The sequence below is a fragment of the Littorina saxatilis genome, linkage group LG5 (assembly GCF_037325665.1).
Source record: "Littorina saxatilis isolate snail1 linkage group LG5, US_GU_Lsax_2.0, whole genome shotgun sequence".
Classification (NCBI taxonomy): Eukaryota; Metazoa; Mollusca; class Gastropoda; order Littorinimorpha; family Littorinidae; genus Littorina; species Littorina saxatilis.
In genome coordinates this window covers 58,090,829-58,104,756 of record NC_090249.1, presented here as the reverse complement: position 1 = coordinate 58,104,756, position 13,928 = coordinate 58,090,829, and the positions used below count along the sequence as shown (strand labels likewise).

Sequence of the window (13,928 nt, the reverse complement as noted above, 5' to 3'; positions counted from 1 at the left end):
GCCGGTTCAGTATAAGCCAATATTGTTGGAGGGACGTTAACAACCAAGAACCAACATTCCCAGTCCTTACAAACATTTCACATACTGGTATGGCTATTCCTAATAGCATTAAAGGATATGTTTCAGCAAACAGAATTGAAGTCCACATTACACCGTCCCTTGTCCTGACCACACCTAACCACACGCTTACCTATGTACAGCGGTAGTCCCCCTATTTTTAGAATAATTCCACCCACACTATCCAACCCCGATTTCGGACACAGATTTGTCAGACTTTCTGTTCAAAGCTTCCGTAAGTTCACTTCCATTTTAAGACACTTTAATTCCTCAAATAGGATCTGACTTTCTCGATAGTGTTTGCAGTCTTAGAAGGGAGGTTCCACTGTATCCTACCAGAACCCCGTACTCAGTCTCGCACCCTGTAAAATACCCGCTCTGCCTTCGAGGTTTGCCCAGTTACCTTATCAATGAGCGGAGCACAAAGTTTCTGTGGACTTGTTACAGGTGCACCATATCAACACGATAGCGCATTGTGTTATTAATGCACCCTGGGTGGGTGACGATGCCAACACTGCTAGCTAAACTGTCGTTTGCCCCCGAGTCAGTCGGGAAGCTAGGAGAAATTTGCTGGCTTGTTTGACTTCTTGGACGGTTATTGTTTCACTGTATGTAAGTGGATTTTTTTCTTGTTGACTTTTTTTGCGCTGAATATCGTGTTGCATTTTTTTTTAAATCTCACATTGTGTATGTGTATGTGTGTCAGTTTTTATCAGGTTATCCGTGTGAGCTGTGCTTTAACGTGCAAAAACGAAACTCGAAAAAAAGAAAGAAACAAATTAGAATGTTTCTGCTTTATACTGAAATGAGAGGACATTATATATATGGGAAAAAGAAGTTAAATATGTTGTAGTACCAGAACTGCCACATGCTAACATCTGTTCTGACCTAAGAATGAGATTCTATTTCTTGTGTTCCAAAAACTACGACCAAAAGTATATTTGTCAAAAACATGGATTTCTTAATATAAAAATATTTTTGGTTCTCCCCCCCCCTCCCTCTCTCTTTCTCTCTCCCTGAGTGTGTGTGTGTGTGTGTGTGTGTGTGTGTGTGTGTGTGTGTGTGTGTGTGTGTGCAAGGGTGGATCAATTCACTTTGGAGGGGGGGGGGGTTACAAAATGACTGCGAAGATACAAGTTGACGGCGCCAAAGGCGCCTAAGCATCTAGGGGGGTCCGGGGGCATGCCCCCCCAGGAAATTTTTGTTATCCAAAGAAGCAAAATAGAGCTATCTGGTGCATCCTGAGCCAATAAATTACCTCTCAGTTTTTGGGTGGGTGGGTGGGTGGGTGGGGGTTACGTAACCCGTGTAACCCCCCCCCCCCCCAGATCCGCCCTTGGTGTGTGTGTGTGTTTATATTTCAGTGTTTATGTGTGTAATCTTCATTACCAGTCTTGATATTTACTGTGTATAAATTTACTTAAATGCCATTTCATGCACAGCACTCTGCGCATATTGCAATGTAAGCCCGTGGGAAGAGTAAATATCTTCGTTGTGTACTCCTGCTTGAACGCTCAAACGTAAAAAAATGATGTTCTATTTTCTACCCTATATTCGTACCCGTTATTCAGTAACCTCTCCACTCTTAGCTTGCATTTTTGGAGAGACACTAAAAACAGGGGTTGAGTGATATTCGAGAGCCAGCTTGACGACTTGCGGCCCGTAATAAACATAGGGTGTAATAACATAATTGTTTTGTACTGCGGCACAGAGACTTTTTCCTTCCCGAGTAATCCAAGCGAAACACCATGCATGTGTGAGGGTGTGTAAACGGTTTAAGACCATCCTTCCACTTCTTCTTCTTCTTCTTCTTCTTCGTTCGTGGGCTGAAACTCCCACGTACACTACGTGTTTTTTGCACGAGTGGAATTTTACGTGTATGACCGTTTTTACCCCGCCATTTAGGCAGCCATACGCCGCTTTCGGGGAATCATCCTTCCACTCGGACACATACCAAGAATCAACAGTTGGGCTGATCAATCAATCAATCAATCAATCAATCAATCAATCAATCAATCAATGAGTCTTATATCGCGCATATTCTGTGGGCACAGTTCTAGGCGCTCTGCAGTGATGCCGTGTGAGATGAAATTTTATACGGCCAGTAGATTGCAGCCATTTCGGCGCATATTTACCTTTCACGGCCTATTATTCCAAGTCACACGGGTATAGGTAGACAATTATTAACTGTGCCTAAGCAATTTTGCCAGGAAAGACCCTAATGTCAATCTGTAAAATTGCACGGTATTACCACTGTGCTCATGAAGCAGTCAGGCTGATGATGTCTGGTATGTGCAAGGGCGGATCTGGGGGGGGGGGGGGGGGGGTAACACGGGTTACGTAACCCCCCCCCCACCCCCCCCCCCCAAAAGAGAGGTAATTTATTGGCTCAGGATGCACCAGATAGCTCTATTTTGCTTGTTTGGATAAAAAAAATTTCCGGGGGGGCATGCCCCCGGACCCCCCTAGAGGCTTAGGCGCCTTCAACTTGTATCTTCGGTAAAATTAAGAAGTGAAATTATTTATGGACGAAAAGCATGTCAGTTTCTTGCATGTGAAGAAAATTGGTGGTAAAATTTAATAGATTTCACCCCCAAAATCGAATTCTTCGAAAACGTGTACTGAGTGGTTACGTCCCTTGAGTAAGAAGAAAAACATTTTAGGATGAATCAAATTTCTAAGTTAAATAAAACAAATTGGTTGGACAAATTTGGCCCCATGAATGTAAGGTATACAAGGTCGCTCATCAGTACTGTCGAAGGGTGTTTTTTTTGTTCAGTGTAGAGTTTATACTAGATCAACGACTCGAGGCCGACTGAGAAGCCGGAAATATCAACACTGTGACGGCGAAAGATGAAAACGTCACACCGGATGGTGTCGTCGCCAGACAACGAACAATACTGACCACTAAACCACCACTTATGTCGCGGACAGATCAAATACCATTTGGCATGCGGTTTCTAGGGGATCTTTTATCAGCTGGGCTCAACCTTTAGAGATCGTCTGCTTGTTTTTATCCCAAAGCTACGATTATTCCCCTTTGATGATCACCACTATTCGTGTTAGTACCACTGAGTACTAAACGTTTATGACAGTAAGACGTATTTTAATCCCATTCAAAAATGATGGAGTAACACAAATACGACTTCGATTCCCTTTACTCTTTGCATGGATTTGTTTTTAATGCAGGCTTTCCAGGCATTTTAGTTCTTTCCATTAGAAATAAAAGTACACAAATGACTTGAAAGATGTGTAAGTATATATATTATTTTAGCGTATCACCAACTCATGGTCCCTAAAAGGAAAATTTCCTGTGAGGACGTTAAGGACCCCCATTTTAATTAAAAACAAGTCGCGTAAGGCGAAAATACAATATTTAGTCAAGTAGCTGTCGAACTCACAGAATGAAACGCAATGCCATTTTACTCGTATAGTGGGGCTCGTATGTTGCAGACGCACTCATAAATCATTCACATCTTGCAACAAACACCATACTTTGTGATATTGTTCCTTATAATTATTTAAGGGATTTCAGATACAGAGCCACTTCAGAAATCGGTTTTTTTTGTCTTTGATAGGGAATAAAAGGCTGCATTTACAGCAGACGAAGTTCGTACCAAAAGCGCTCAGCAGTAAATATTCCCAACTCAGCAAATGTAAAATTCAATGGTTAACCATGCACCAGAAGTTGTTTGCTGATAACACATGCATGAAATAAATACTCTTATGGGTATTTTTGTGTTCTGGTATTTAATTTGATCGTTTTTAGAATTTTATATATCCGCAGCATGAAACTTCAAGATGGCGGCCTCCGCAACATTGGGTGTTTTGATTTGAGCGAAAACAACGTTTCTGAAGGTAAGTTTTCAAGAATACGCATTCATTCACCAATGTCACATCATTTTAATGTTTAATTCTCCCCTGGGGTCTGTTATTCATCGGGTGAAGCGCTGAAATGCAGAGACTTTGTTTAATCTTGCAATAGCTCCCATTAGCTGGATTGTGATACTGATAGATCTAGATCTATCTGTTGATTACAAGTAAGGAAATCATGATCGCCACGCTGGTGATTTTAAACAGATTAAACGAACTTTGAATAAAAGGCGAGGAGAAAGAGATTGTTCATGGTATGATAAATGATTAGTCCTGCCTACGTTAAGGACTTCCATAAGGTGGGGAGGGGTAGAGTCAAAAACTGAGTGAGGGTAGGCCAGATAGTAGGATGACCAGCTGGAGATAAAAACACTCCACTCCCCATGTCTTTACAGTGTTGTGATCAAACTTTCAAAGACGGTAGGTAACAGACAAAAGCATACAGTGTATGCTAATCAAATGAGATACATGTAAGTGGTTTTGAAAAATGAAGAGGTACCGCTCTTTGAGTTTTACAATTTTGGTTTGTTGCTTGTTTCTCATCCTTTTGCTTATTTGAAGTTGACCGTGCATTGGTGTGAATTTTATTTTTACAGGATATATACAAGAGTTACACCACATGCCGGTTCCCGAACAAGCGTTCTGCATTTATTCCGGTGCCACAGAAGGGAGCCGATTTCACTAGTAGTAGTACTACTGTATCAAGGTTTGTTACCTAATACATCTTAACAGTAAGATATTTTTATTTGTATTAATTGGAACATGTTTGCACATCATTTGTAAGCGACCTCTGTGAATTTGATGGGTTTAACGTACGAACCCTCACTATGGTCAACATTCTGTTAGCGACTGTTTGAAGCAAATAAATGTAGCGGTCAGAAAGATTCCAGAATCAGTTGGGTCACTGGAAACTGTGTTTGTTTGTTTTTTAACCTGAAACAGTAAGAATTATACGAATTCATGAAATACAATTTTCTTTCATTTTGGTCTGTTGTGTGAAGACTTGCTAACCCGGCTTTGACCGACTCTCTGAGATAGTAAACATTATTCAAATACAGGCTGATTTCCTGCACCATGGATGTAGAGGAGGCCAGACAGTCTGCTTCTCATTCCAGCTGTGTTGCGTTTTTTTCTGCTCGTGAAGTGTATCGCCACATTGCCAAAGCCATTGGCCAAGAGAAGTCACCCTGTCTGCCCATTTTGCATAGCCTTACAGGCTGTGACACTATGTCGTTCTTCAATGGTATTGGGGAATCAGAAGGCTTGGGAAGTATGGCAAGCATTTGAAGACGTCACTCAAACTTTCTTCATGTTGTCTGCTCCTCTTTGTAAGCTGAGTACCACTGACAGGGCAGCACAAGAGCTTTTTGGTGTACATCTGTAGGACAAAACCAGCAACGTACTGGGTGTAAACAGTGCTAGACGGTACCTCTTCAGTAAAAAGAGCTGCCAAATTGACCATAATCCCCTTACAAGTGAGGTGCTGCTGCAGGACATGATTGAGAAGAGCCATGTACATATTAGACCACCCAACTCTGTGGGCTGGCAGTTCAAGGCTGGAAAGTGGGAGTCATTCTGGACGAGCTTTCAAGAGGTATCCAGCGTGTGCCGAGAACTCATGAGGTGTGCCTGCAAGAAGAGCTGTACAACAAAACGCTGCAAATGCTGCTAAGAAGGACTGCAGAGCACAGCTCTCTGCAAATGTGCTTGCATACCTGTGAAAACTGTCAGCATCTAAACTGTGCAAAAATATTATTGCACCCATTTTCATACCCCAACTCAAACTTTTATTCCTGTGTCATTTTATTCAAACTGTCTATGCCATTAAAGGCTCGCATCTTCGCTATCTGGCACATTTTTTTTTAACATCATCATTTACGCCGTCAAAATAAGGATACCCTTGACGTGACAAAGAGATGTGACAAAAACTTCGGGTACCTTTTAAAAAGCCGACAATTCCTGAGGCACAACTGGGTCACTGTTGTATACGAAGAGAAAGTCAACTTGATTATCCATCCAGAACAGGTTGTTTTATTTCGCCATCTTGCATATTTCTAGTGTTGTGCCATTGTACCTACTGATGTATGTGTCGATCTCACGGATGAGATGTTTATGTGTCAAATTTGAGGGATACCCAAGTCAACTAAAATCCATGTATTTTAGCAATGACCAAGTGGGTTGCGTTGAAACTTTCAGGAATGTGTGTCTACGCACGAGGCGTAGTTCAACCGTTTGAGTACACTTTCAAATCTTCACGAAATAATATTTTAAAAACTGCCACAGGTTTGTTGGCTTACATCCCACATATTTTTGACTTCGCATGTATATATGACAGATGGTTGTTTCAAGTACTGCCAAAGTTTCTTTTGAGTATAGACACTTGCCGGAATGTGCTAGTTGTGTAAACACATAAGAACAAACAACGTTTTCGAAATACAGCGATTATGAATTTTAGTCGACTTTTGAGTTGATACATTACATTTTTATCAGTTTTATTTTGGGGGTACCCTTATTTGGGCGGCGGTCAAATAACCCATGTAAAGGCCACCTTTTATCTTAAAAGTGTTCCAGTTAGCCAAGTTGAGTGCCCTCAATAGCATACATTGAATATAACAGCACAGGAATGAATGTTTTCGTTTTGGTATGGAAATTGGTGCAATATATTTATTTTTGCACAGTTTAGGTAATCCACAAATTCTTCAACCCTGCCACCCACACCGTCCAATCATTCTCTGCACCAACAATACATGTATTGTTTGTTTAAAAATGTGTTTGTGTTAGTTTCTATTGCAAGAGAATGTCTTGTAGCATCAAAAATGCCTAAATACCCTTTTATTGGCGGCCATTTTGAAAATTGTAAAAAAACTACTGATTTCTTAATTTTTTCACGGTGGCTCTGTATCAGGTTTTGTTAAGCAAAAGCAAATGTCCATTTACGCCAAATTTGCTGTTAATCACATGAAGTGAAATATGCCTAACATACCCAACCGTTTACACTGGCGGCCATTTTGAAAAATTGTTTAAAAACTACCCATTTTTTTATTTTTCGCGATGGCTCTGTATCAGGTTTTGTTAAGCACATAAAACTCTTCATATTTGCTTAATTTGGTGTTTGTTGCATGATTTGAATGATTTTGCAACATAGGAGCCCCACTATAGCATCGTCAGTCCACCGCTCATGGCAAAGGCAGTGAAATTGACAAGAAGAGCGGGGTAGTAGTTGCGCTAAGAAGGATAGCACGCTTTTCTGTACCTCTCTTTGTTTTAACTTTCTGAGCGTGTTTTTAATCCAAACATATCATATCTATATGTTTTTGGAATCAGGAACCGACAAGGAATAAGATGAAAGTGTTTTTAAATTGATTTGGACAATTTAATTTTGATAATAATTTTTATATATTTAATTTTCAGAGCTTGTTTTTAATCCGAATATAACATATTTATATGTTTTTGGAATCAGCAAATGATGGAGAATAAGATAAACGTAAATTTGGATCGTTTTATAAATTTTTATTTTTTTTTACAATTTTCTGATTTTTAATGACCAAAGTCATTAATTAATTTTTAAGCCACCAAGCTGAAATGCAATACCGAACCCCGGGCTTCGTCGAAGATTACTTGACCAAAATTTCAACCAATTTGGTTGAAAAATGAGAGCGTGACAGTGCCGCCTCAACTTTCACGAAAAGCCGGATATGACGTCATCAAAGACATTTATAAAAAAAATGAAAAAAACGTATGGGGATATCAATCCCAGGAACTCTCATGTCAAATTTCATAAAGATCGGTCCAGTAGTTTGGTCTGAATCGCTCTACACGCACGCACGCACGCACACACACACACACACACATACACATACACCACGACCCTCGTTTCGATTCCCCCTCGATGTTAAAATATTTAGTCAAAACTTGACTAAATATAAAAAGTGTGCACGCTAGTGTAAGTGTTTACATGTTTGTAGACAGTCACGGACAAGCTTTCGTTTTCTACTTGATAAAAACTGACTGCAACAGGTTAAGAGAGAGAGAGAGAGAGAGAGAGAGAGAGAGAGAGAGAGAGAGAGAGAGAGAGAGAGAGAAGAGGGAGAGAGGAGAGAGATATAGAGAGAGGAGAGAAAGAGGGAGAGAGAGAGGGAGGGAGAGGAGAGAGAGAGACTGATTTGATTTATGAAGAGTCTTATATCGCGCGCGTATCTCCAGACTCGGACTCAAGGCGCATAGATCTATTTATGCCGTGTGAGGTGGAATTTTTTACACAATAGCCTACATCACGCATTCACATCGACCAGCAGATCGCAGCCACTTCGGCGCATATCCTACTTTTCACGGCCTATTATTCCAAGTCACACGGGTATTTTGGTGGATTTTTTTTTATCTATGCCGATACAATTTTGCCCGGAAAGACCCTTTTGTCAATCGTGGGATCTTTAACGTGCACTCCCCAATGTAGTGTACAAGAAGGGACCTCGGGTTTTCGTCTCATCCGAAAGACTAGCACTTGAACCCACCACCTAGGTTAGGAAAGGGAGGAGAAAACTGCTAACGCCCTGACCCAGGGTCGAACTCGCAACCTCTCGCTTCCGAGCGCAAGTGCGTTACCATTCGGCCACCCAGAGAAGAGAGAGAGAGGAGAGGGAGAGATACCGAGAGAGAGAGAGAGAGAGAGAGAGAGAGAGAGAGAGAGAGACGGAGAGGGAGGAGAGAGAAAGGGAGAGAGGCAGAAAAGGTGAGTGGGACAGAGAGAGAGAGAGAGAGAGAGAGAGAGAGAGAGAGAGAGAGAGAGAGAGGAGAGAGAGACTGAGAGAGAGAGAGAGAGAGAGAGAGAGAGAGAGAGCCTCAGTAAGAACTTGACCGAAGTTGTTGACACTGACTTTCAACATCAAAAATGTTCATTGTTTCGATTCAAGGAGAGAGAGAGAGAGAGAGAGAGAGAGAGAGAGAGAGAGAGAGAGAGAGAGAGAGAGAGAGAGAGAGAGAGAGCCCTCTCCCCCCTCCCCCGCGGATTTATGTACGAGATTAAGTGTATTGGTAGATAAGATACAAGTATTAAATGTTCTTGCAAGGCACTTTTGACGGGATTCATTTTGATACCACAGCAACGTGACACATGAAAGGCATTCCAGACACTCACTCACCGGCCCTGCTGCAGTGGGAACAACCCTACAAAGTACAAGAAAAAAAAAGAATTGAAAATCGTAAAGGAAAGGGGCACTCATGCATTTTGTCAGACAGATACACAGAAAGACGGACAAATAGACGGACAGACAGGCACACACACACACACAACAAACAATTTAAAAAACAAACATGATGTATTGTCACAGTAAAATACTACTAAAACACATTATCTCTTAAAAATAAACAGTGACATAAACACAAACACGCACGGTCATGGTATTTGCTTTCTTTGCAGAGGTCGTAAAATGAGCACAAAATCCGGACACGACCTTGAACCAGGCCATCACCAAGAGAAACATCACCATGGCGACGGTCACGGGGGTAAACATCACCATGGCGACCACGGAAAGCCTCACCATGGAGACCACGCCAAACAACACCATGGCGAAGGTCACGGGGGCAAGCATCACCAGGGTCACCTCAGACACCCCCCTCTCCGCGACGCCGTGATGAAGGCGGGGAAGGGGGAGGGTACCAGCACTCACGGGGGTGGGGTCGAGAGAAGGTCAAGGGCGGGCACCTTGACCCGCAGGGACACAGGTCATGGGATACACGTGAGTATGTTACATGATCTGTTAACATCAAATTAAGTTTTTGAATATTTCTTCAACAGCAATTTTGTGTCACAGGCGTATTATCAAACGCAATGGATTCTTGTCTTGAACACATTTGACGGAGGCCATTCAGTTTTACTGTGGATTGCACGTGAACTTTAATACAATTAAGTGTAATACAGTAAATCCTGAGTCTAGCGGACCCTTTTTGTAACGGCCACCTGCTACATACGGACAGTTTATCATGGAACGAACGTCGTATTTTTTTCCCCACTGACCGTACTGAGCGTATTCTTGACAATCATGCGTACGGTGAAATCGTATGGGTTCCCAGGTCTGTAAATACATACTCCAGGATTGACAAAAAGTGTCTTGTACATTTTAGGTGCTCTTTGTAAAATATTGCCCCGGCCCCTCCACCCAAGGGTGTCCTTTAGAGACAGGTTTTACTGTATGTGCACGGGGATAGCGTCACGGTTTGCCCGTTCATTTTGCGATTTTTCGGTCTATGAACCTTTATCGCCTAAGTATTAGAAATGTCCAAATTTACTTTCAGGCTTATTGTTTTTGGCTCACGTAAGTGTAGCCTATGCGATCGTAACTTTGTCTGTCTGTGCGTGCGTGCGTGCGTGCGTCTGTGCGTGTGTATGTCTGTGGTAGAAACTCTAACATTTGAAGACGTCACATTACATTGACGTCACATTATGACGTAAGAGGGTTAGACGTCACGCGAAGGAAGTACTGAAAGTCTCGGTCATTATTATTTTGAGCGCGCCGAGACTGGTTGGCAGTCGTGTCCTTGTAAGTAGGCTACATGCAGACAGACAGATCTAGATCTAGTGTCTCGCTTTCTTGCACAGTTTCACCTATGCTCTTTCTGTGTGTGTGTGTGTGTGTGTGTGTGTGTGTGTGTGTGTGTGTGTGTGTGTGTGTGTGCGTGCGTGCGTGCGTGTGTGTGTGTGTGTGTGTGTGTGTGTGTGTGTGTGTGTGTGTGTGTGTGTGTGTGTGACGGAGTGATTGAGTTTGTGTTACTGTTTGTCGATTTCTTACGTGAGCCTTGATGGCTTCGCCTCTTGTTTTTCTCCTTTTCTCGGTTTTTCCTTCGTTGTAAGTTCTCACAAGTAAGTTTGAACACACACACACACACACACACACACACACCGCTACAACAACTGAACCAACAGTATGTGCCCCGTGTTGCAGGCTAAGCACCCCAAGAGTCACACACACACACACAATGTTACAACAAAACAAACATTATGTGCTCCGTGTTGCAGGCTAAGCACCCCAAGAGTCACACACACACAATGTTACAACAAAACAAACATTATGTGCCCCGTGTTGCAGGCTAAGCACCCCAAGAGTCACCACGACCATGACCGTCAGAGTGTTGGCAAACAGAGCGATGGCCACGCGCCCTCTCTGGTGGAGTACGAAAACACATACAAACTGGAACCGGATTCGCGTTTCCATGAAACACAGGTAAACATGTACAGTGGAACTCCTCTTTTAAGACATAATTTTCTCAGGTTTTTGGAAAAAAATTGAGGTAAACTTTCAGAAGTTATGAACATAAAATCCAGTCAAATTGGGGATAAAGGTTGAGGTTTAGACGGGGGGCGCATGGCGTGGGAATCATGTCGAAGAGGTATCTCTTTTGTTTATTAACCCATCTTCATTAAACTATGCAAATCAATGTAAATAACTAAGATGAGCTTGTATGCACAGTTTCAGCAAAATAAATGCAACCTAAACTAAAACTTTACATAAAAGCTTATTTTCGGTGTTTGCATTATAGTGCAATATTTTATGAAGATGCATTTGTAAACACCAGAAATACGGCTTTGACAACTTTTTACCAATTTCCACGCCTGTGCACCCTGAAGACCAAAATGGACCATCCTAAGAGATCGCATATTGGGCAAAGTTGGTTTTGTACTTGTCTAATAAATATTTGTCTGTCTGTCCACAATGAAGACCATTGGGTCGATGTACAGTACTTATATATCTTTCGTTTTGTCAAATAAGCTCCAATAACCTTTCTCGCTTTTTTTCGGTGGTCTTTAAAAACAGTTCCAATGTGCCATTATTCAGAATTTGTTCGTTTGTTTCCTTTGAAGTTTCCTTTAAATTTATCCAACAGCAAGGTAGGTATAAATGATTGTGAAAAAACAAATAGAAGCAGTTTGTGCATGGAGAAATTTGCTGGCATCTGTTTATTCTCTTCCCAGTCTCAGATGCATGTACAATGTATTTCAAGAGATCAAGGGCTCGCTATATTCGGACGTAGGCTTATCGAAAGTGGGGGTAACACCCGGAAGCATTCTTTCTTTATTTGGTGTTTAACGTCGTTTTCAACCGTTCAAGGTTATATCGCGACGGGGAAAGGGGGGGCGGGGGGGGGGGGGGGGGGGGGGGGGGGGGGAGATGGGATAGAGCCACTTGTTAATTGTTTCTTGTTCACAAAAGCACTAATCAAAAAGTTGCTCCAGGGGCTTGCAACGTAGTACAATATATTACCTTACTGGGAGAATGCAAGTTTCCAGTACAAAGGACTTAACATTTCTTACATACTGCTTGACTAAAATCTTTACAAACATTGACTATATTCTATACAAGAAACACTTAAGGGTAAAAGGAGAAACAGAATCCGTTAGTCGCCTCTTACGACATGCTGGGGAGCATCGGGTAAATTCTTCCCCCTAACCCGCGGGGGGTACCCGGAAGCATGCTTCTTCTGGTTTAACCGTGAGGGCGGAAGACAACACCTATCATATTCTCACTTTAGTAAATCACTGCCTTTCATCTTCCAGATCCGAGAGATCATCGCCAAAGTGCTGAAGGAGAACCTGACAGATAACAGCTACGACGCCCGTGTGATGAGTCATCGCTGTCTGGAGCTGAGCGAGATTATCAAAGAACGGGTCAAGCTGCTGGACATGCATCGCTTCAAGATCGTCTGCATGGTCATCATCGGACAGAACAGCGAGCAGAGCATGATGGTCTCGTCCCGCTGCCTGTGGAACTTTGCCCACGACAACTTCGCATCCTTCACGCTGAAAAAAGAGCTGTACTACGCAGTAGGGATGGTGTTCGTTACCTACGCAGAGTGACTTATGTGTGTCTCCGGATGTCGCGAGGATTAATTTTTTAAAGCAAAAATCCTAAAATGACAACAAAAGTGTCGACCATAGGTGATGTTTAGAATTTGTTTTGTCCGGTTTGTATGAGTAGCGAAAGAGTGAATACTCTTGCTTTTAGTAAGTCAAACTTTCCCACGTGACATTATAGGCCAGTCACTAGCAATGGGTTTGTCTCCGGGGATATAGCTCAGTTGGTAGCGTGCTGGATTTGTATTCAGTTGGCCGCTGTCAGCGTGAGTTCGATCCCAGGTTCGGCGGAAATTTATTTCAGAGTCAACTTTGTGTGCAGACTCTCTTCGGTGTCCGAACTCTCCCCCCGTGTACACTACATTGGGTGTGCACGTTAAAGATCCCACGATTGACAAAAGGGTCTTTCCTGGCAAAATTGCTTAGGCACAGTTAATAATTGTCTACCTATACCCGTGTGACTTGGAATAATAGGCCGTGAAAGGTAAATATGCGCCGAAATGGCTGCAATTACTGGCCGTATAAAATTTCATCTCACACGGCATCACTGCAGAGCGCCTAGAACTGTACCCACGGAATATGCGCGATATAAGACTCATTGATTGATTGATTGATTGGTTTGTCTGCAGCTTATGAACAAAGAGCACATGTAAAAAGCTTGCCTCACTAAAAGCAAGAGTAGTCACTCTTTCACAACCCATACAAACCCCGACAGAGTTATTTCCGAACATCGTCTATCCCCAAAGTTTTAGTCAGTCTTTGGCGTCAGCTTTCCCCGACTGTGATAAATATTTCCGGCAGCTCTGGCAAAATGACGGCAAAGGTTTTTATGATTTGAAAGAATTTTCTGTCTTGTCAACTGCCCTGAAGTTTTAAGTGTAGTGAATCAATGGTGCTTGCGAATTGTTAAAATTTTACAGTAACGCTGGTCTTATTCTTCAGTCGGACAGTAATGTAAACTGATATAAAATGACACACATATGCAAAGCGAGTGGCTACAGAACCAAAGATTAGCTTGTGATAAGTGCCAACATTTCATTGGATCTGGGTAGATGTATTATTATTAATAAATGCCTGACCAGATTTCTCTCATCTGTTGTGTTGTGGAGGTCAAACATGACACAGCAATCAACCCCCTAATTTGACAGCATTG

General features: G+C 42.2%; 1 protein-coding gene across 2 annotated transcripts; it reads left to right on the top strand.

Moving 5' to 3' along the window:
- LOC138967543 (dynein light chain Tctex-type 5-A-like) lies at nucleotides 1–13,858 on the top strand. 2 transcript variants are annotated; one of them, XM_070340116.1, is made up of 4 exons: nucleotides 1–669; nucleotides 9,347–9,665; nucleotides 11,013–11,147; nucleotides 12,479–13,858. In XM_070340116.1, the coding sequence occupies exons 2-4, from the start codon at nucleotides 9,357–9,359 to the stop codon at nucleotides 12,776–12,778; spliced, it is 744 nt and encodes a 247-aa protein (XP_070196217.1). In that variant the 5' UTR covers nucleotides 1–669; nucleotides 9,347–9,356; the 3' UTR covers nucleotides 12,779–13,858. The 2 variants fall into 2 exon arrangements, with proteins under 2 accessions (XP_070196217.1, XP_070196218.1); XM_070340117.1 differs by lacking the exon at nucleotides 1–669 and having other exon boundaries at nucleotides 9,342–9,665.
- The last annotated feature ends 70 nt before the right edge of the window (nucleotides 13,859–13,928 follow it).